General features: G+C 38.6%; 1 protein-coding gene across 1 annotated transcript in view; it reads right to left on the bottom strand.

Moving 5' to 3' along the window:
• Nucleotides 1–504: 504 nt before the first annotated feature.
• Nucleotides 505–21729, bottom strand: part of PHF8 (PHD finger protein 8) — a 142419-nt gene continuing 121194 nt past the window's right edge. Inside the window, exons 18-20 of the mRNA XM_049767204.1 lie at nt 12046–12155; nt 4693–5026; nt 505–3199 (exon numbers count right to left, since the gene is read on the bottom strand). Coding sequence (XP_049623161.1) covers nt 3111–3199; nt 4693–5026; nt 12046–12155 — 533 coding nt within the window. The 3' untranslated portion in view covers nt 505–3110. The remainder of the gene's footprint in view (nt 3200–4692; nt 5027–12045; nt 12156–21729) is intronic.

The following is a 21729-nucleotide window of genomic DNA, read 5'->3' as shown; positions in this document are numbered from 1 at the left end:
TTGGTCCCATAACTTATTATGTGTAAAACTGGAATGTTTGTTTCTTCACAGGTAGGATGCAAGTGCTCATGAGGATGAAATGAGATATACAGAATGCTAAAAGTAAAGTCTGGCATAAGGAAATGAGGATCCCCTAAGTGTGGGGAAAAAAGAGAGGTGAGAAGACTATGAATAAAGGATGAAGGAGAGGGAAAATATCCCAGAACTCTAATTTAAAGAAGACACAAGTGTAGTATCTGAAAACAGCCAACTAAAATTATGGGTATGTCTTCCCAACATGCTGTTTGATTTGTTGCATTCTTTTCTGTTGCTGTACTTTCTATTATCTGTTTCTGATGTATGAATCATGTGAATTCTCTTAACATCAAGGATCTAGTCCTCTCCCCACTTAAGGCATAAGGTTGGAATAGGAAGTGCTGAGTAGATGTGAGGAAGGGACAGTGCATGAGCAGGTGACATCGTCTCATTACAAAAATAAAGAGAAAGAAAATCCAAACAAAGCAATTGCCAAGATAAATCACTTTTATCTCTATAGGAAAGGAAGGATCTAAAAAAAATATAAATTACATTAGTAACACAACATAAGAAAAAACATGGCAGAAACAATAGGGAAGTCAGTACAATGCTATTCTAATCTGTTTATAAAAAGGCCCTGCATCAGAAATTCACAATCCTACCCACTTCTAAAAATATATTTAGACATGTACAGAAGCGGTGGGCTTGCTTTAAACTGCTTTTTTTGGTAAAAATATATTAAAGGTGAATAGAAATCCTCTCTTTCTGCCCCCTTTCTAACTCCCAGTTCTGTGCTGGGAATTATAGAGTAGAGGTAACTCTCACCATGTTCTAAACCAGTGGTTTTCAATTGTCAGTCCATGATCTACAGAAATTTCCTGCCGGTTCTCAAAAAGTTATTGACACTTAAAACATGGTACATCTGAATCACATGACAGAGTGGAGTGGGACAGCACTGCCTGTGATAACAAGTTGAAGAGGCAGTATGCAAAACATTATTTTGTCAGTCCACAGAATATTTCCATTCACCTTTAGGTATAAAATGGTGGAAAAATAACTGTTGGAAAACCATGGTTATTAACAGTCCCAACCTCTCTCAGATCACTTCACTGAGAACCTGAAACACGGGGTGGGGTGGGGTGGGGCAAACTAGCCTCTTTGGAAAAGCAAAAATGAGGGTAAACTTGCTTTTCATTGGAAACAAAAACAGAAGGCTCTTAAAGTCTAAACTAAATGAAACCCAATGGAGGGAGGGTTTCAATTCCATAGAAACATCTTACAAAGAAAGGAGAAAGAGGCCCAGAATGAGGAGGGAAGGGGTGGGGCAGATTTGCTAGCAATTAGCTGCCATTGAAATATCAAGGGCTGATTAATGGGCAGAAAGGATAGGGTCCTGGTCTTGGTGACACCAGCCAGAGCTATTCAGGCAGTTGCTTACTCAGGGACACAGGAAACACAGGAGATACTTCCCTCCCCTCACTACCTCTGCTGCCTTGAAATCTCCAAGAAAGGCAAAATGGTGGAAACAGAGAGGAGGGAGGTGGGGACCTCACATGCTAAGGGGAGGTAGTCAGGCTTTTTGCCTTTGGTATGACTAGATGGAGGACTGCTTTACCTCTGGGGTCCCCGAGATAAAAAAAGCAAATGGCTTAGACAGATCTAAGGAGAAAAGAAAGACACACTGTAGACATAAAGACTACAATGGAAGAATTATACATGCCCTGTGGCCTGCATAAAATTAAGACCCCCAGAAACACTGGGCTAACTGGGGTGAGTGTGAAGTGGGGAATAAAGGGCAAGGATGTGCTCCACTTGGATAGCGCTAAAATGAAAAGGGCATTCTCCTTCCAGTCCAGGTCGCCATGGAGGCAAGATCAACAGAAGTGGAGGAAACTATGGCAGAGAGAGGAGGGGGTGGGCACTTTCTGGATAACAGCGATGTACACAAAGTGAACAGGGTTAATCTGATGATCTGATCCTTTGCAGATAGTGTGTCTTCTATATGCGAGCTTCTGAGTGGCCCTTCTGCACATAATTTGAGTGCTGACTCAATGTCTAGAAGTGCAAAGACCAGGATTGAAAGTGTGAGTTCTGAGGTCTTCAGGTGGGAAAAGCAGCAGGAGGTTCCCCATGTAGAACCTAGGGCTGAACTGTCTTGCCACATCCGAAAAGGTCCAGGTCCACCTCTGTGGTATAGGTAAAGATAGCTGGCCATAAAGCCAGGGTTGTCTGTTTCAGATATAGGTTCTTTCAAGCTTCTGGAGATGGTTTTTCACCTGCTGGGTTTTGCAAAAGCCATATGGATAATGTATTTCAGGACTTCATTCCTGGAAGATCCTAGTGTCTCACTCTGATACAGGGGGCTTCATTTTTAGCCACCCTAAAGTAATTCCCTCCAATGGGCTATGAAATCATATCAAGGGTTTAGGCATCGTTCCTCTCTCTGTTCTGAGAAATGACAGGAATCTCTTTTCTTCCCAAGGATGAGTGCAGTCAGTCCATGGTCCTTCTAGGCCATTTCTAAAATGGTCTACACTGGGGCAATAAGGAAACTCTAGGCCCTCTTATTTTATTTTCATGAAACATTTGGCAAGAAGGGGCAGAGACTGGAAGTGAGTGACATGGTGACTGGGTGAGAAGGGGAAGAAAGAAAGAGCAGATGTAGATGAGTTAGTAGAGACAGAATATAGCTATGGAAAGTGTTAAATGTTGGACTCCCAGGGACAGGGAAATAAATACCCAGGGATTCAGGCTCTCTTCATGTCTCTCTTCCTCTGGGAATCCATCTCTTAAGTGGAGATGAGATTAAAGGGCAGACAAAGCCTATGGAATAGAAAATGTATTGGGGCAGCAGAAGATATTACTTTGCTAGAAATCTCCCATTGAACAGCAACTCAGGCATGGATAAAAAGGCAGGATGCTTTAGAAGTTGGGAAGGGTGTTGGGGGAAGTCTTTGCCTTTGGTCAGTTCCAAGAAAGCAGGACAATGCGCCTCAGCACCTTGTCTGGGGCAAATATGATCCAGGAGTGCCCCGAGAGTTGACAATGGAGAAGGCAATGGGGTTGAAGGGATCAGGATCAGCACACAAGGAGGTTCACAGGAGTAGTTTGCCATTTCTGTGGATTTTCAGAATACGGCCAAGTCTCTGCTTTGCTGTGGCCAGGCCCTTTTTGGGACGCTTTCCTAAGGAGAAAGGAAAATAAAGGCAAGAGTCCAATAGCACCTCCAGCACAAATTACTCTCAAATATCCATCTCATACCTCACCCCATTCCTTTGCCTCCCAACTCATTTCATTTCTTCCTTACACCTAGCTCTGGGAAAGATGTCTTCCTCAACTACTTCCATCCAAAACACATGCCTTGGCTCTTCCTATTACCTCCTGCAGCAGCTATAAATTCTTGTTAAGAGTTGGGTTCCTTTTCCTCAATGATGACTTTGGTTCCAATCATTTTCCTTACTAAATTCTGCAAGTTGACTGTGCTTCCCCATTCTTTTATTCTGCTCACCAGGATAAGAAAATGCCCAGTTGGGAATTTTTTTCTCCTTGTTTTCCTATTGATAGTATTGTATGCATATATTTTATATATCCATAACATCCATCTTGTATTATGACCTTGATACTGCCCTACAAATCTCATTTCTAATATTTTACTGCCTCAGTCCCAACCCTTATTTCCCCCCATCTTCCCATGTAGGTGCAGCTCATGACATGAAGCTCACCATATAGAGTGATAAGTGCAGTTAGAGAAATAACTACACTGAAAACTATCATAACAATGTGAATGAATGAGGGAAAAAGAAAGCCTGTCTCGAGTACAGGTGTGGGTGGGGTGGGGAGTAGATAGATCTGGGAAATTGGTGGTGGGAATCCTGCACTGGTGAAGGGGGGTGTTCTTTACATGACTATAATCATACAACTAAATTATATTTGTAATCACGGTGTTTAAATAAAGATAATTTATTTAAAAAAAAGAAAATGCCCAGTTGGTGATTATAGTTTGAAGTCCTAAAATTGCCATCCTCAGAGTCTTTTTTTTGAATGGGAAATGCTTCATTTTTTGTATGTATGTATGTATGTATGTATGTATGTATGTATGTATGTATGTATATATATATATATATATATATATATATATATATATATATATATATATATATATATATTGACTTCCAGGGGCTTTGATGGGTTTTTTTAATTTTTTTACTCAATCTTTTTTTATTAGAAACTTACAACTTGAGCTGTATACTCTAGGGACTTGGCTCTGAGTCCAAAAAAAAAGAAAACACAGGTTCGCATTTCCTGACCCAGCTCTTCTCTCCCCACATCAAATCACCTCCTATGTCACATGTGACCTCTTCCATGGCTGATCAATTTCCTCTTTCTCATTTCATTTGTTAGAGTCCCAATCTCTTCTTTAAACCTGAACTTGTATATATACTTCCTCCCTAGACTTCCCATCTGCAACCTACCCTCCATTCTGGTCACTAGAAGGATCTTTCTAAAACCATATCTATGCTTGTCTCTGTTTAATGACAGTCATTGTCTCTTCATGTCCTATGATATCAAATACCTAATAAGTGTTCTCTCCAAATATTCATTCTATTACAGAGCTTAGGGTTTGGAACTGGTGGCCCTAGGATTCTTCTCAGTTCTATACCCATATGGTAGTCGTACCTTGTCCTGCTTGATTGCTCTGTGAGCCAACTGAAGGACGTCGCTGAGTCAAGAAAACACCAGGGGCCATAGGTGTGGTGCTACGGTTTGCCTGGGCCATACCAAAAGTATTGGGGCGAGCAGTATATTCATGGTCAACAAGACTTCCAGAGAGCACTTCTTGTTTAGGCTCAGGAGGCGGCAAAGATGAAGAGGTGAGAATCTGCGGTGTAATGGCCAGAGTGGGAGCTGGTACTGCATTGTTAAGACTGGAGTCTTGAGGGCAAGGCTGTTCTAGTTCCTTCAACAATGGTTTCTTCTTGATGTATTTCTTCTTTTGAACTTTTTGCTGTTCCTGAAATAAAAGCCATTGGGAGGTATAATTTAGGAGTAGAAAACGAATTTCTTAGAAAGAAATGCAGAAAACAGTACATATGGTTCTATTACCCAATTCCACCTCAAATATATCTTAGATATAATATAAACATAACATACAGGCTTTTTGATACCCGAAATTGTTTCTTTGGTATAATCCATTCTTATCATCATGCCACTAGACAGTAAAGTGGCAAGAGAAGACTAAATGAGTTCAGAAATGTGGGTTTTAGTCCTAGCATTGTGTCTTAAAAGGTAGGTCATGACATATTTAATAGCTAAACACATGCTAGAAGTTAAGGCAGTTTAAATACTTTATCTCATTTAATCATCAGAACTTACCTAAAAGGAAAATTCATCAGTCTCCAGATGAGAAAACAGAAAATAACTCGGAGAAAAAAAAGTAACTCAGAGTAGGGCACAGCAGGTAGGACACTTGCCTAGAATTCTACCAACCTGAATTTAATCCCTGGAACCCCATTATTGCCCCTCAAGCCCTCAGGAATCTCTCAGAAACTTTGAGCACTTCTGGACAAGTACCTCCTCCAAATAACTTGATCAAAGCCTTACAGCTGAAGAATCAGCAAAAAATATGTACCTAGCATGCAAACTGAAAACGGGCTATTTGAGAGCAAAAAATGTAGCAACTCTGAAATGAGAGCTCAAGTGTGGGTCTGTGCTCCCTAAGTTGAATGACCTCACTCAAGTTATAAACCTTTCTGAATCTCAACTGCCCATCTGCAGAATATCAGAAAAGTTAATGATATAAAACATCACACAAAATATCTCAAAGAAAGGGGCAGGAATGGTAGTGCAAGCGGTAGGGCAATTGCCTTGACTGTGCTAACCTAGGATGGACCACTGTTTGGTCTCCCAGAGTCCCATATGGTCCCCCAAGCCAGGAGTGATTTCTGAGCGCATAGCAGGAGTAATCCCTGAGTGTCACCAGGTGTGCCCCCCCCCCAAGCAATAAAAACATCTCAAAAAAGATAAACTATTTTATATTTATTACAGTAGTTTCTTTTCCTCTTGCCAGTCCTTTTCTTTTAATAGAGGACTTAAAAATCCTATAGGTCATGTGAGTCTTAAAACCTAAATTTTCAATGGAACAGATAAAAAATGCATGGTATTTCTTTTCTCAGTATCTTGGATTTTATCCATCCAGTGCTTTATGGATCTACTAACCACTGTGTAGTGGATACCTGTATTTGGGACATCTGGAGTTCTGAGAATCTGGAAAGAAGGTGCTGAGAGCATTTAAAAGGCTCTACCTTCTCAACTGCACAACAGTCACACAGACCAGCTCAGTGATTACATTTCTTTGCTTTCTCTTGGCAACATAGGCCTACTCCTGTCTTCAGAAGACCTGAGAAGTTGTGGCTACAATAAGAATTTCTGAGGGATCAGAATATTAGCAATGCATGACATACACTGTTCTATAATTTTACTCAGTACTCATAACTATGAGAAGAAATATTCACAATTGCATTATTAGTGAATAAACCATGGCATAGAGAGGTGAAGTCCTTTCCCCAGAGTTATAGAACCAATCAATAAGTAGTCAAGATGGGATTCAGGCACAATCAATGTGTGTCTTCAGAATCTCTTTTCATAGTCGCATTGTTGTTTCACACCTATAAGGAACTGTACTTATAACCCGACATTTTGTATTTCTCACATTCAAGTATAGAAATGAGCATATCCTGATTTTTCTACCTGTTACCAATCTCTTCATATTCAAATTCCTTCAAGAAGATTAGGCTGTGTTTAAGTTCGCCTTTTTTACAAGTGGCTAGCCAGTTGTGCCAACACCACTTATTGAACAGGCCTTCCATGTTCCATTTAGGATTTCTTGCACCTTTATCAAAAATTAGGTGACAGTATATCTGGGGAACATTCTCCCAAGTATTCAAGCCTGTTCCACTGACCCGAGGGTCTGTCTTTATACCAATACCATGCTGTTTTGATAATTATTGCTTTGAAATACAGTTTAAAGTTGGGGAAAGTAATACCTCCCATATTCCTTTTTCTAAGTATTGCTTTAGCTTTTCGTGGGTGTTTATTGTTCCAAATGAATTTCAGTGTTTGATCCACTTCTTTGAAAAATGTCATGGGTATCATTAGAGGGATCACATTAAATCTGTACAAAGCTTTGAGGAGTATTGTCATTTTAATGATATTAATCCTGCCAATCCAAGAGCAGGGTATGGATTTCTATTTCCTTGTGTCTTCTCTTATTTCTTGTAGCATGGTTTTATAGTTTCTTTTTATAGGTCCTTCACAACTTTAGTCAGTAGACTCCAAGGTATTTGAGTTTGTGTGACACTAATGTGAATGGGGTCGTTTTCTTAATGTCCATTTCTTCCCTATCATTATTGGTGATAAAAAGGCCATTGATTTCTGTGTGTAAATTTTATAGCCTGCTACATTGCTATATGCATCTATTATTTCTAAAAGCTTTTTGACAGAGTCTTTAGGGTTTTCTAAGTATAATATATCATGTCATCTGCGAACAGTGAGAGCTTGACTTCTTCTTTTCCTATCTGGATTCCCTTGATATCTTTTTCTTGCCTAATCACTAGCAAGTACTTCCAGTACTATGTTAAATAGGAGTGGTGAGAGGGGGCAACCTTGTCTTGTACCAGAGTTTAGACGTCCAGTTAACATCATGTACAAAGGTAATATTCAAATGGATTAAGGACCTAGATATCAGACCTGAAACCATAATGTATATAGAACAACATGTAGGTCAAACGATCCATGACATTGAGACTAAAGGTATCTTTAAAGAGGAAACAGTACTTTCCAAACAAGTGAAAGCAGAAATAAACAGATGGGACTATATTAAGCTGAGAAGCTTCTGCACCTCAAAGGAAATAGTGCCCTGTATACAAGAGCCACCTACTGAGTGGGAGAAACTATTCACCCAATACTCATCAGATAAGGAGTTAATATCCAAAATATACAAGGCACTGACACAACTTTACAAAAAAAATCATCTACATACATCAAAAAATGGGGAGAAGAACTGAACAGAGACTTTGACAAAAAAAATACAAATGGCTAAAAAGCACATGAAAAAAATGTTCCACATCACTAATCACCAGGGAGATGCAAATCAAAACAACTCTGAGGTACCATCTCATGCCACAGAGATTGGTACACATCAGAAAGAATGAGAACAAGCAGTGCTGGCGGGGTTGTGGAGAGAAAGGAACTCTTATTCACTGCTGGTGGGAATGCATTCTAGTCCAACCTTTGTGGAAAGCGATATGGAGATTTTTCCAAAAGCTGGAAGTTGAGCTCCCATACGATCCAGCTATACCACTCCTAGGGATATATCCTAGGAACACAAAAATACAATACAAAAATCCCTTTCTCACACCTATATTCATTGCAGCACGTTTACAATGGCCAGACTATGGAAAAAGCCAAGATGCCCCCCTCAATATGGAATATTATGCAGCCATCAGAAGAGATGAAGTCATAAAATTTTCCTATACATGGGTGTATATGGAATCTATTATGCTGAGTGAAGTCAGAGGAAGAGAGATAGACACAGAATGGTCTCACTCATCTACGGGTTTTGAGAAAAATGAAAAAATATTTGTGTAATGATTCTCAGAGACAAAATAGAGGAGGACTGGAGGGTCCAGCTCCCGACATGAAGCTCACCACAGGAATTGTTTAGTACAGTCACAGAAATAATTACACTGAGTACTGTCATAACAAAATGTGACTGAATGAGGAAAGTAGAAAGCCTGTCTAGAGTACAGGCCAGTGTGGGGTGGGGAGGAAGGACACTTGGGATATTGGTGATGGGAATGTTGCACTGGTGAAGGGTTATACATATATATAAGAAGATTAGGCTTTGTTATGACAGGGGCACTTTTGCCTTGGTAATTCCCTTTTTCAAAAAGCTGTTACTGCGATGAAGCAATAGTACATTGGGAAGGGTACTTGCCTTGCATGTGACTGACCAGGTTCAATCCCTGGCACCCCAGATGGTTCCCTGAGCATATCATAAGTAAGCCCTAAGCACCACTAGGTGCTCAAAACAACAAAATCTACAAAAAAACTATTACTAGGTCTCTGTGCAAACTCAAATTTTCTGTCCTGACATTCTGGTTTTCCAAAATCTGGCTATTTCCATCTAATCAACCCATAACAGTAATTATAAAAATCTAGTATAGTAAGTTAATAGCATAAGTAGTACATAAATAGTGCTGAAAAGCTACCAAAGTAAAACTTAATCTGTGGCTAATGTCATTTTTGAGAGCATTTGCACATATTATTCATCTAACCCTCACTAAAGCCTACAAGAAAATTGAGGCACAGAAAAATTAAGCAACCTGTGATTACTTAAATTTCACAAGTGGTAGGTCAAATATTCAAACTCAGGATAGCCAGGTTTACTAACCAATTCTAATCTCTGGGAATTTTTTTCCTTTTTTTTTTTTTTTTGCCAACAGTGGTAAGGAATCTCTCCTGAGAGGCTTGGAGGACAATATGGGCTGAAGGCTATTGCAGTAGGTTGGCCATGTGTGCAAAGCAAATGAGTTACATATTGGGGGCTTCTGACCCCATTTATTTTAACTCACTTCCCAACATTAAATAATAAATGTTCAATCTAGAAATACCATCTTTTTCACTCTATAAGACACACCTGGCCATAAGAAACACATAGTTTTGAGATGCTCTCCTCCCCTGCACTCAGTCTTCAGCTCCAGGGGGGCATTAACTCCATAAGAGGCACTTTTTTTGGGGGGGGAGTGCATCTTATGGTACAAAAATATGGTAATCATTCATCTTTCATTCCTTCTCCCCAAATGGACTAAGCATCTGCTTAGCATAGTATAAATATCAAAGGCACACACATACAACATACCATTGAGGTATTTAGAATTTAAAAGAAAACACAAAGAAACAGGAAAGTATACTGATAAGTATCATGACAAGATGCTATGGACACAGGAGGTTACTGAAATGAACTGGTGTGAAGAGAGTGTTAGAAGTGTTAATATGAAAGGGTACAATTTCTTGTTTTTGTTTTTGGGCCACAACCAGTAGTGCTCAGGGGTTACTCCTGGCTGTCTGCTCAGAAATAGCTCCTGGCAGGCACGGGGGACCATATGGGACACTGGGATTCGAACCAACCACCTTAGGTCCTGGATCAGCTGCTTGCAAGGCAAACGCCGCTGTGCTATTTCTCCGGGCTGAAAGGGTACAATTTCTAATGAACAGAGGGAACACCCTGTGTAAAGTTACAGAGACATGAGATAATATGATTTATTGATTAATGAGTACTACAGTAAAATAATAAGGCTGGTAAAAGGCATGCCAGAAAGACTGGCAGATTAGCGAGATGAGGTGATCAGAGATGCATCAGAACAGTGTGTCATATCAAAGAATTTGCTTCTTCTGGAATGCCCTGTTTCCTTTGAGTGCTTAGTCTGCAAAACTTCTCACTAATTTTAAAACTTCTGTTTGATGTCACATTTGATCAACAGAAATAAAAGCGAGTGCTTAAAAAAGCATGCTTTTCATGCAGGAAACCCAAGTTCAATTCCTGGCTTCCTCTGGTCTCCAAATATTGGCAGGAGTAACCCTCAAGAATTGAGCCAGGAGTAGCCCTTGAACATAGCTAAGTGTGACCCCTAAAATTAATAGAAAATACAGGCAGGGGTGGGGGAACACACACACACACGAACAAAACAACAACAACAACAAAAAGAAAATACAGAGGGCTGGGGACAGAGGAATAGAACAGCGGTAGGGCATTTGTCTTGCATGTGGGCAACTCAGGACAGACCAGGGTTTGATTTCCATCATCCCATATGCTCCCCCAAGCCCACCAGGAGCAATTTCTGAGTGCAGAGCCAGGAGTAACCCTTGAGTGCCGCCAGTTTTGGCTACCAAGGAAAAAATAGAAAATACAGAGGAAAGTTCTGGTCATAGAGACCACTGGCCTCCAACTCTAACTCCCAATAATAGTAGTCTCTGAGACATTTCAAAATAACTTTAGAGTTCCACAGGACATAATACTAAAAACATGACTCTTAAAATTTTTATTTGAATAGTATAAATTACTAAAATATACATTGATCTGTTTTATTTGAATATCAAGGAACATAAAATTTGTAGTTAGAGGATATGAGTTTGAATCTTGTCTCCTTCTCTTACTGGCTGTATTATTCTGGATTAGTCATCTAAAGAGAGTCTCATTTTCTTCACCTGTAAAGTGATGAAAATATAATCTATTGAATAGCTAGCACTACTGGGTAAATTATATGAGACACTGTATATGGAAGAATCTAACATAAAGCAAATGCTCAATACTCTAGAGGATGAAGCATGAGCACCTAAAGGGATGTTACTAAGGAAAGAACTGGGAGATCTGTCTCCTGCTTTCCCCCAAAGTTAATAGTATATAACATATATTAAGAAGTTTGCAAAATGTAAAATGGTTGATTAACTGAATTTTTAATGATGTAACTCTCTGGGATAATAATTATCAGGCAAAGATTTCTTGGGAAGGAATAAAGATCAAGACAATATTATTTGCTAAAAAGGACAAGAAAAGCTTTTTTTCCAAAACCCAATTGGTGGGTGACTGAGAACACGTGTATTCAGTTGAGTCACTTTCTCTTAGGGTTCCACATGAAAGCAAATGTTCTCATTGAAGAATAAACTTAATCCTTCTCATCTAAGAGGTTTCTAAACAACTGATAAAGCAAGTGACATCAGCAAGGACACTTTTTTCCTGCCCTTCTTTTTTCTTTCATTCTATATCTTTTCAATTGTATGACTTGCAAATGTTATTGCTTTGAGATGTGAAAGAGAGGGGAAGGGGTTAGATCCTGACACAGATAAAGATCAGAGGTTATCCATACCCTACTGAGACAACAGTGGGATCCTATAAGCCTAAAGGTCTTGAGTGTTGAGACTATATCATTAGTAATCTCAGAGTAAGGTCAATGCCCAGCTGGCATCACCTACCTGCTGGGCCAATTTTGCAGCTGCTGCAGCCAAGCCTGTCTCAATAGAAGCTACCCGTGTTCCCTCTCGTACAGGACGGTCCTGCTTCGGTAGAGTTGGGGTCACACGAGCTGCAGAAGAAACAAAGTAGACATTTATTTGGATAACAAACATAAAAGTCCTCTCATTCTTGGGAGAAACCCTTGAGCAACACTGGATGTGGCCCAAAAGACAAAAAAAGTGATCTCATTCTTCTGCTCCTAGCTATTTATAAATCCAGATATTTGATTCCCATCTATAAAAACAAATTCACAAATGCACTAAGTATACAAGGCACCATTGATTAAAAATAAAAGTTAACTTCTGAAACTACCCTTTAACTTAATACATTAAATTAAACTAGCAAATTAAATTCTAGTTCTACTTCTAGCCTACCTACCTATGTCCCTCAATTTAATTACTACAACCATATTCTGAACTTCTCCAGCACAATGACTTCCTTATTAAATTTTCAGAATATGTGCAGCTCATCCTTTCTCCCTGTGCCTTCAACCTGACCACACTGCCTGGATTTTTTTGTCTACATATTCAAAACCTGTCCATTCTTCAAGGTAAGCAGAAACCAATTTCTATATGAAAATTTTAGGATATTGCTCATTCACTCTGGACCTTTCCCTCCTCTGAACTTTTATGTACAAGTCACTTAATATATACCATATAATAAAATATGTCATCTTGTCTTATTTATTAATATTGGCATATTATTGTGTATATGCACTAAATAGCTTGAGCTGTTCCCTAAGAGAATACTAGCTAGTTTCAGAAGAAAAAACAAATTTTGTAATGGTAAGATATGTGAAATACAATTATCCTCTTAAATGAGCAAAATCTTAGTGCCACTGATATTGAGACAGATGAATTCATAAGGACATTCACAGTATTATCTGGAAAGCAGTTTAGACAAAGTTCTAAAATAAAATGATAACTATTATTTTAATTTTTAGGAAGCTCAAATATAAACCAGTTAAATGACACCAGGAGAAAACAGTGAACATTCCATTGGGGTGTGATTAGAACAGTGAAGAAAGTATTGTAAACCACGGAGTCTAAAAAGGACAAAAAGTTGCATACTACAGAGGCAGGCAGTGGGGGAGAGAGGAAGACTGGGAATATGGTGGAAGGAAGTGGACACTGCTACATAAAGGGATTGGTGTTGAAATATTATGTACCTGAAACTAAATCATAAATAACTTTATAATGTATGGTGAGTCAATAAATTATTTTTAAAAACCTAAACAAAAACTCAGCTCCATTAAAAAATGGGAAGAGATGAACAGAAACTTCCCAAAGACTTACATATATATGTTGAGTAAGTCCATAAAAAATATTCTGCATCACAAAAAAAAATATTCTGCATCACTTATCATCAGGGAAACACAAATCAAAATAATGAGATAGACCCTCACACCAGTGAGACATGCACATGTTAAAAAGAGAAAAAAAGACACCTACATACCATAGCTGTTGCCATGTAAGCCATTGACCCAGCTCCACAGATTCACAACTAAACTTGGGGGAGATGAAGGTGAATCCACTAAAATTCAGGGGCACACAGCTGAAAACTGTGGGAGGCTCTCAGAAGGAGTGGGCTGAGTCCCACCATTGTGAAGTCCACACAACCATAGCCATGTAGCACAATAATGACACCCGAGTAGGAGCATACCAAATTAGATGGGAAATTAGCAGAGAAGTCAACTAAACTCAATAAATAAAAACAGTAAAATAATAGACTCACCTAACAATACACTGTTTAGAAAACCCTCAATGACCTAATGACCCCATTATGATATATAAAAATATTCACAAATTTTCTTTAAGTATTTTTCAATAGTTCCATTAACCAGAGTTGTAATAAGCAATAAATGTATACAATCTTTTATAGTAATTTATTGATAATAATGATCCATCTAAATTTATTATATGCAATTAATAAACTAATTACATTTTTATAATGAAGTTTTTTGTATTTGATATGGCAGGCAGCAAGGGGGCAGGATTAGGATTGGGTGGGAAACTGGGAACAACAGTGAAAGGCATGTTACACTGGTAGTAGTTTTTGTATTGAAACTGAATGCCAGAAACCACGGTGTTTAAATAAAGTAAAAACCTCAGCACAACGCAAAAAACACCACAATGGTTGCAATGAGAAAGCAACACAGAACCACATCACACCTAGTATGTGAAGATGGTAGTTCTGAAGACTCAAGTAACATCAACCACCCATGCAGACATCCTAATCAGGACACTAGAAAGAAAATGTTAAGGATAATCAAAGAACTCAAAGAAATCTTGTAACAGACAACCAACAAGATAGAAGAGAATATGAGAGTATAAATAAGAAGACTTCAACATAGAAATATCAGGACTAAAAAACTTGGGAGGGAAATGAAAAACTCAACGGAAAGCCTCACCAGCAGAACAACAGCTGCTGAGGACAGAATCAGTGAGCTGGAAGCTAAGTGCATTACACTTTAATTCAACCAAAGAAACTGAATAAGAGTCTTAAAGGGAGTGTACAGAGATAGAAAATATCCTTGAAATAACTGAACAGACAACAGATATCTGGGTAAATTTAACAGGAACAACGTAAGAATCATTGGGTCCCAAAGAGCCAGGAAGAAAAGTGCTATGAACAAACAATATTGCTAAGATATTCAAATAGCTAAAGAATACTTGAACCCACATTCTGGATGCTCAAAGAGTACTAGCTAAAAGAGAAATAAATAAAAGCATCCCAACATACATCTTAATCACAATGATGAAAACCATAGCTATAGATTACTGAAAGCAGCAAGATAAAAATGGCAAATGATATAAAAAGACACAAATTTAAGATTTATCATAAGCAACCTTCCATTCCCAAAGGCAGTGGTGGAATATAGTAAAAAAATCAATGAAATAAATTGCTCACCAAGATTACTTCACCCAGTCAATCTTTCATTTAGGTTTAAAGAAAGGATACACACCTACATAAATAAACATCAGCTCAGAAATTTTACAGACTCAAAACCAACCTAAAAGATGAGCTGAAGGGTCTACTTTAAGGGAAGACTCCAAAACCCAAAAACACTGCAAAATTCTACAAAAATATGAAAAAAAAAAATTCCAGGACAATCATATTTCTCATTGTCAATAGACTAAATGCACCAATTAAGAGACAGAGTGGCAAAATGAATCAGAAAATTGCAACATTTTGTGGCCTGCAAGAAACACATTTGATCAGCAAACACAGACTCAAGTCAAAGGCTGGAGAAAAATCATTCAAGCAAACAAATCACTTCAAAAGGCTGGGGTGGCCATATCAGATGACAAAGACTTCATATTTAAAGGTTATAAAAACAGAGAAGGTAGTTGCTTAATAATCAAGGGAAATATATATATCAGGAAGAAATCACACTAAACATATATGTACCCACTGAGGTGCTAGCAAAATACTTAAAAAATTACTAATAGAAGATCCAGAGTGATAGAACAGTGGTAGGGCACTTGCCTTGCATACAGTTGACCCAGGATGGACCTCAGTTCAATCCCCGGTGTCCCATATGGTCCCCCAAGCCAGGAACAATTTCTGAGTGCATAGCCAGGAGTAACCCCTGAGCGTCACTGGGTGTGCCCCCCTCCAAAAAAAAAACAACCCCAAAACCCTCCTTCAAAAAACACCTAAAACAACTGTTGACAGATTTAAAAAAGACATCAACAGCAATACAATGGTAGTGGGATGTAAATAGAGGCCTTTGAATTAGTCCTCATATGTATCTCTATTGGTTTCTTTTGAATTAGTCCACATATCTTTATTGGTCTGCTGGTCTTGTTATCCCATTGCCTTTTCATCTGGCTTTTCCCCCTTCCCTTGAGGTTGGGGCTTTTTTTTTTTAATTTTAATATATACCAGTCAGGTGGCCTGAGCTGAGAGCTTTTGGTTCCACATGATGGAGCGACTGGCTTGTGGGTGAACAGTTTGCAGTGTGAGTTTCTTACCTGCTAAAACTTTCATATCTGTTTGGGGAATTGCTAGCGGACCAGCATCTTCTATCCTACCCAGATAGGGATATGGGACCACCATTACTAACTCCACAGGTTAATTCAATTCTATTAGTGATGATGAAGTACTTAAAATACATTCTGGGGCTGAGTCAGAGGATGAATTACCACCCCATCCTCCCTGCCACCACAGAGACCTCGCAGGAATAATATTCGTGACCATGACTCAGTTTCCTTCCTTAGTGTAAATGAATCGACTTATATACCTATAGATATGAATCGAGTAACCCAATTAAAATATGTATGTTCTGATAATGGCCCAATTTCAGTGTACTGTATTCACTCAGCTTCAGTTTTGGTGTGAAAAATCATCTTGGACTCTCCATGATTTTCGTACAGTAGTTAATTAATGTTTAACAACACCCCAACATATTCAATGGGAAATGTTTTATGCAGAATGGGTTAAAGCTTAGCTCTTTAGATTGAATAATACTAAAAAAGGTACAAGGAGTGACTTTATCTTATGAGATGCTGATTGGGGAAAATAAGTTCTCTATTGCACAAAAACAGGCAGCATTACCCTGTGCTGTTTTGGATATTGTAAAGAACATTGTGTTAATGGCTTGGGAGATATAATAGAAGAATATGCAGGAAGTTACATTAAAATAACCCAGGGTAATTCTGAGCCTTCTACAGAATTTATAGGGAGGCTTCAGGATGCTCTTAAAATACAAATGAAGGATCAAGCTGCTAGGAAAGCTATTAAAAAGTCTCTGGAATTTGAAAATGCAAACAAAACCTGCCTGGCGATTTTGCAGCCCAATAGGAAACATAACTGGTTTCCTTAAAGTGTGGAGGAATTTGTCAGTGACCGCTCAGCCACCTTCCCCCACAACACCTGTAATGATGTTTGTAATAATCAAGCAAGCCCCAGGGAACAAGGTAGAGTGAGGAAACCTGGACTTTTCCCCAGGTGTGGTAAAGAATTCCACTGGGCCAAGGATTGTTTTTCACCTGTATATTGTTTTGCAAATTACCAAGGGAAAAGTCAAAACACAGCCCCTTGATATACTGATTTTTCATGTGGAAAAGCCTGAGCATTTAAGAAGAAACTACAGATTATTTTTAAATTGTGCTCCCTTGGGGCCAAAACCTTCTATGCAGGGTAACTGGAAAAGGGGTCAGTCCAAGTCCCCTCAAAATCAGGGACCCCTTCCATCAACAATAATGCTTCCTGGTCCAGGCCAAGAAAAACACTACAGCATAATATATCTCAACCCTGAGACCTCCAGTAGCAGTGCCCTTGAAATTATTTGCCCTGAAGAGACTACTGTCACTCTTGGCCAATGTCTTTATAAACTGAAACGGGGATTATGGGACCCATCCCCCAAGGAAAACTACAATTTGTCACAGTTTATTACTGAGTTAAAAAACAAATCTGAGAATGACAATTTATCATCAGTTTTAAACCATTATGGTGAACTTAATACTAGTCACTGTACAGCCTATTGTAAAAATGCTGCAAGACAACTTTGGGTTAAATTTGACAAGCGGAAAGTAACAAAAGCCTCCAGTGCATTAGTGAAGCCTTCAGCAGCTTATATTCATTTTTATATTTCACAGAGACCTTCAATGGCTGATTCAACAATTTAATTTTTTCAGGTTCCCAGATAACTACTCCCTTTCTTTTTCAGTTTCTATAAATGTTCTATTGTTTTTTTTCCACAGACACAGCTGCAGAATGAGTTTGAAAACTGGACTTCCACTATGATGGCCCTTGTAGTGATTTTCTAACATATATTTAATATAATTCATGTTGCATTTAATTATGTCTACAGTATAATACTGTTTTTCTCCACAGAGATTTCTGAAAAAGGCTTCTGCATTTAATAGACTATTGTTTCAATATCCAGCTGATGAATCATATTATGCTATTCAGTTTTAATCTATTGTAGTCTACTAATATGTATTATTTCTTTACCCACAGTTTGTTTTCAGGACGGAATCTAGATGCACAATGTTGGTGATTCTATACTTCTTGATGTGGACTACTTCAGTGCACTTTACTCAAAATCATTACTCAAATTATGTATTATAGATTTATGTTTCACTATTGTTTTATAAATATACTTCATGCTCGTTATACTCATGAAGTTCTCTTCCGGGTATGTTCTTTTCCAATCTTGCATGAATTTTTGTGATTTTTTTTAATTTTTGTGATTTTTAAATATTTTTTCTACCTGGCTTGACAGCTATTATTTTTTGAAGTGCTTAACAATTTCCATTTGGGTTTTTTCATTTGTTACCTTTGGATCCATTTCAATTGAAATATGTGTTAAAATGTGTTGTGTGTATGTGTATAGTGACCACCTGTCAGTTCATTGTTTGTCTGTATTGTATATTGTCTGTCTATACCAGGGGTCCTCAAACTTTTAAACAGGGATCAGTTCACTGTCCTTCAGACTGTTGGAGGGCCAGATTATAGTAAAAACAAAAATTATGAACAAATTTCTGTGCACACTACATATATCTTATTTAGAAGTGAAGAAACAAAATGGGAATAAATACAATATGTGGCCCACAGGCCGTAGTTTGAAGACCCCTGGTCTATACTGTATATAGCCCCTTCTTCCTCTTCTGTCTTTATTGATTTATTCTTTCTGCCAAAATTAATCCTCATCTCCTCAGCCCTTAACTTTCTTTATGCAGAAATTCCCTCCTCTCCTCTAGTCATCTCCTCCACGGACTGATATTATCTTCTGGTTTTGGCTTTTTGAAGAGACCCCTGGCTTTCAGAGTTCTGCAGAGTTTTCAGTGACAGTTATGAACCATTTGTTCAAACTCCTTAAGACTTCACTGATGGCTGAAATGGCTTTCCGGATTCTTCTTTCTTTCAGACCTTTTCAAATGGACTCAAAGAAGAATTACATATACTTCTTTATTTTTTTGGGGGGTGGGCATACCTGGTGATGCTCAGGGTTTACTTCTGGCTATGTGCTCAGAAATTGGTTCTGGCTTGGGGGACCATACGAGATGCTGAGGGATCGAACCGCAGTCCATTATCGAACCACAGATGCCTTACCGTTTGTGCCACCACTACGGCCCCTGTGTGTGTGTGTGTGTATTTTGTTTGTTTTGTTTTTCGGCCACACCCTATAACACTCGGGGGTTACTCCTGGCTATGTGCTCAGAAATCACTCCTGGCTTGGGTGACAATATGGGACGCCGGGGGATTGAAGCGTGTTCCGTCCTAGGCTAGAGCACACATGGCAGCCGCTTTACAGCATGTGCCACCACTCCAGCCCCAGCCCTATGTATATTTCTTATAGATGTATTGCTTCCATTTGTATATGCCTTTACTTCCTACATTCTTATGTAATTATAGTGCTCTCCCATTTTTCTTTTCCTTTTTTATTATTATTGTTTAGCATTTTATATATAACCCCCCCCAAAAAAAGGGGCTGGTGAGGTGGCGCTAGAGGTAAGGTGTCTGCCTTGCAAGCGCTAACCAAGGAAGGACCACGGTTCGATCCCCTGGCGTCCCATATGGTCCCCCCAAGCCAGGGGCAGTTTCTGAGCGCTTAGCCAGGAGTAACCCCTGAGCATCAAATGGGTGTGGCCCAAAAAACAAACCAAAAAAACCATCACCAGTACAACATTCCCATCACCAATGTCCAAGTGTAATAAGTCAGAGGGAGAGAGAGAAACACAGAATGGTCTCACTCATCCATTTTTAATTTCACTTATTGGAATCTACTTTAGATAGAATTTCTAGTATTTTTTTGTTGAAACTAAGTTATTGTTTTGCTGATTTGTCATCATTTTCCCATTTAGTCTCCTTTGTATTTTATGGCAAGATTTTTGTATGGGTACATTAAATCAAGAAAAATTGTAAGTAGAGAAAGGTGTTTCTATCCATTAAGAATGAAACCTCTGTTTTCTTGAAACAGATGTTTCTACCTGAAACATCTTGTTGGTAATTTGACTTAAGCTCCCATCACTCAGATATCGGCCGAACTCCTCTAAACTTTGTACCTTATTTTCGGATCTGTCATGGTTATTTGCATTTTCTCCAGGAATCAACCATCTTCTTTAAACAGGCTCTGAACTGTGACATCTTCTTGCCCTAAAATGGGCTTTCTTGATATCTTGATTATGACTTGAAAATTAACTTCATCTTGCCTGAAGGTGGACTTCCTTACATCACCTCCTAAGATCTCTAACTGGAAATTACCTTGTGACAAAACGAATGCTTCATAATATCTACATAATCTACCAGATCCTTGATATCTGAGTTTTGGCTTTGCCATCTATACTACAAAGAAAAACATTTTGGGAATTTAAAGAATGAACTTTGAGGATTGTGAAGTTATTTTGTCTGGAGCCTGTAAATTCCTCGACTCAATTTTTGAGTAAGAACACCATGTTTGTAGGTCTGAAGTTTTTTCTTTCCATTTTTCCTTTTGATGCACTGAATAGATCATTGCAATTTATTCAGTTTTAGTTTTCCCATTGACTTTTCAGGGCCCATTACTTATTTTCCATTTTGTTTTAAATTTTTATAGAATTAAGGGGGAAATGTAAATAGAAGCCTTTAAATTAGTCCTCATATGTATCTCAATTGGTTTGTATTAACCAATTAACCACTGGTCTTGTTACCCCACTGTGTTATCATTTGGCTTTCCCCCCACCCATGGGAAGTAGGGCTCTTTTATCTCAATAAATGCCAGTCAGGAGGCCTGAGCTGAGAGCTTTAGGTTCCATGTGGTGGAGCGACTGGCTTGTCGGTGAAGAGCTTGCAGTGAGTTTCTTACTTGCTAAAACCTTCATATCTGTGTGGATTATTTACTGTGGGGAATTGCTACTGGGCCAGCTTCTCCTATGTTACCCAGATAAGGAGTACGGATTTCTTTTTCCCCTCTGGGGACTGTGGAACACTCAACCTACAATTCAACAGTGGGAGATTTCAATACCACTCTGTCATTTCTTGGTAGAGATAACAGGTTATACTCAACAAGAATATACTGTCTTTTATAAGGAAACAGAAATTCATGGTTTTAATTAAGGGGAGGCAAAGCAGGGAGGACAGCCTTTTTGGAAGACAATATGGATATACCTTAAAAACTAGAAATTGAGCTTCCTGTAGCAGCTTGAAAGTTTACTTACTCCTTCCCCCTCCTTTCTCAGATACTGCTCCCTCATGCATTCCCAGGCCTAATTCCAAGAAAATGAGATGTTATTTTGTATCATAGAATAGTCAAGGCCTCCTTATCATAAAGGCCATTCTGTTTTTGGGCCCAAATGGTATCAGGAATTAGGATGGTGAGAAAGTTAAACTTTTTATATTAACCAATGAAATGCTTAGCTTGCTAAGGCCTATTAACCCTATATAAGAAGCCTATTAGTTTCACGTTGGACATTGTGTCACAATAGGGGGCCCAGCTATAGTTGATTAAGTTCCCTTTTGTATTTTACATTATTAGAGGTGGTCTTTGATTCTCAGCACAGGTCAGGTTATCTGCTCGGACCCTAACAATGTGACCCAACAATACCATTCCTATGAATATACCCTAGGGCCCAAAAACTCAATGTAGAAAAGCCCTCTGCATTCCTATGTTAATCAACAATATTCAAAATAGCCCAAATCTGGAGACATCCCAAGTG

Source organism: Suncus etruscus, chromosome X (genome assembly GCF_024139225.1).
Source record: "Suncus etruscus isolate mSunEtr1 chromosome X, mSunEtr1.pri.cur, whole genome shotgun sequence".
Taxonomy (NCBI): domain Eukaryota; kingdom Metazoa; phylum Chordata; class Mammalia; order Eulipotyphla; family Soricidae; genus Suncus; species Suncus etruscus.
The sequence above is the reverse complement of the archived record's forward strand: the minus strand, read 5'-3'. Positions and strand labels throughout refer to the sequence as shown.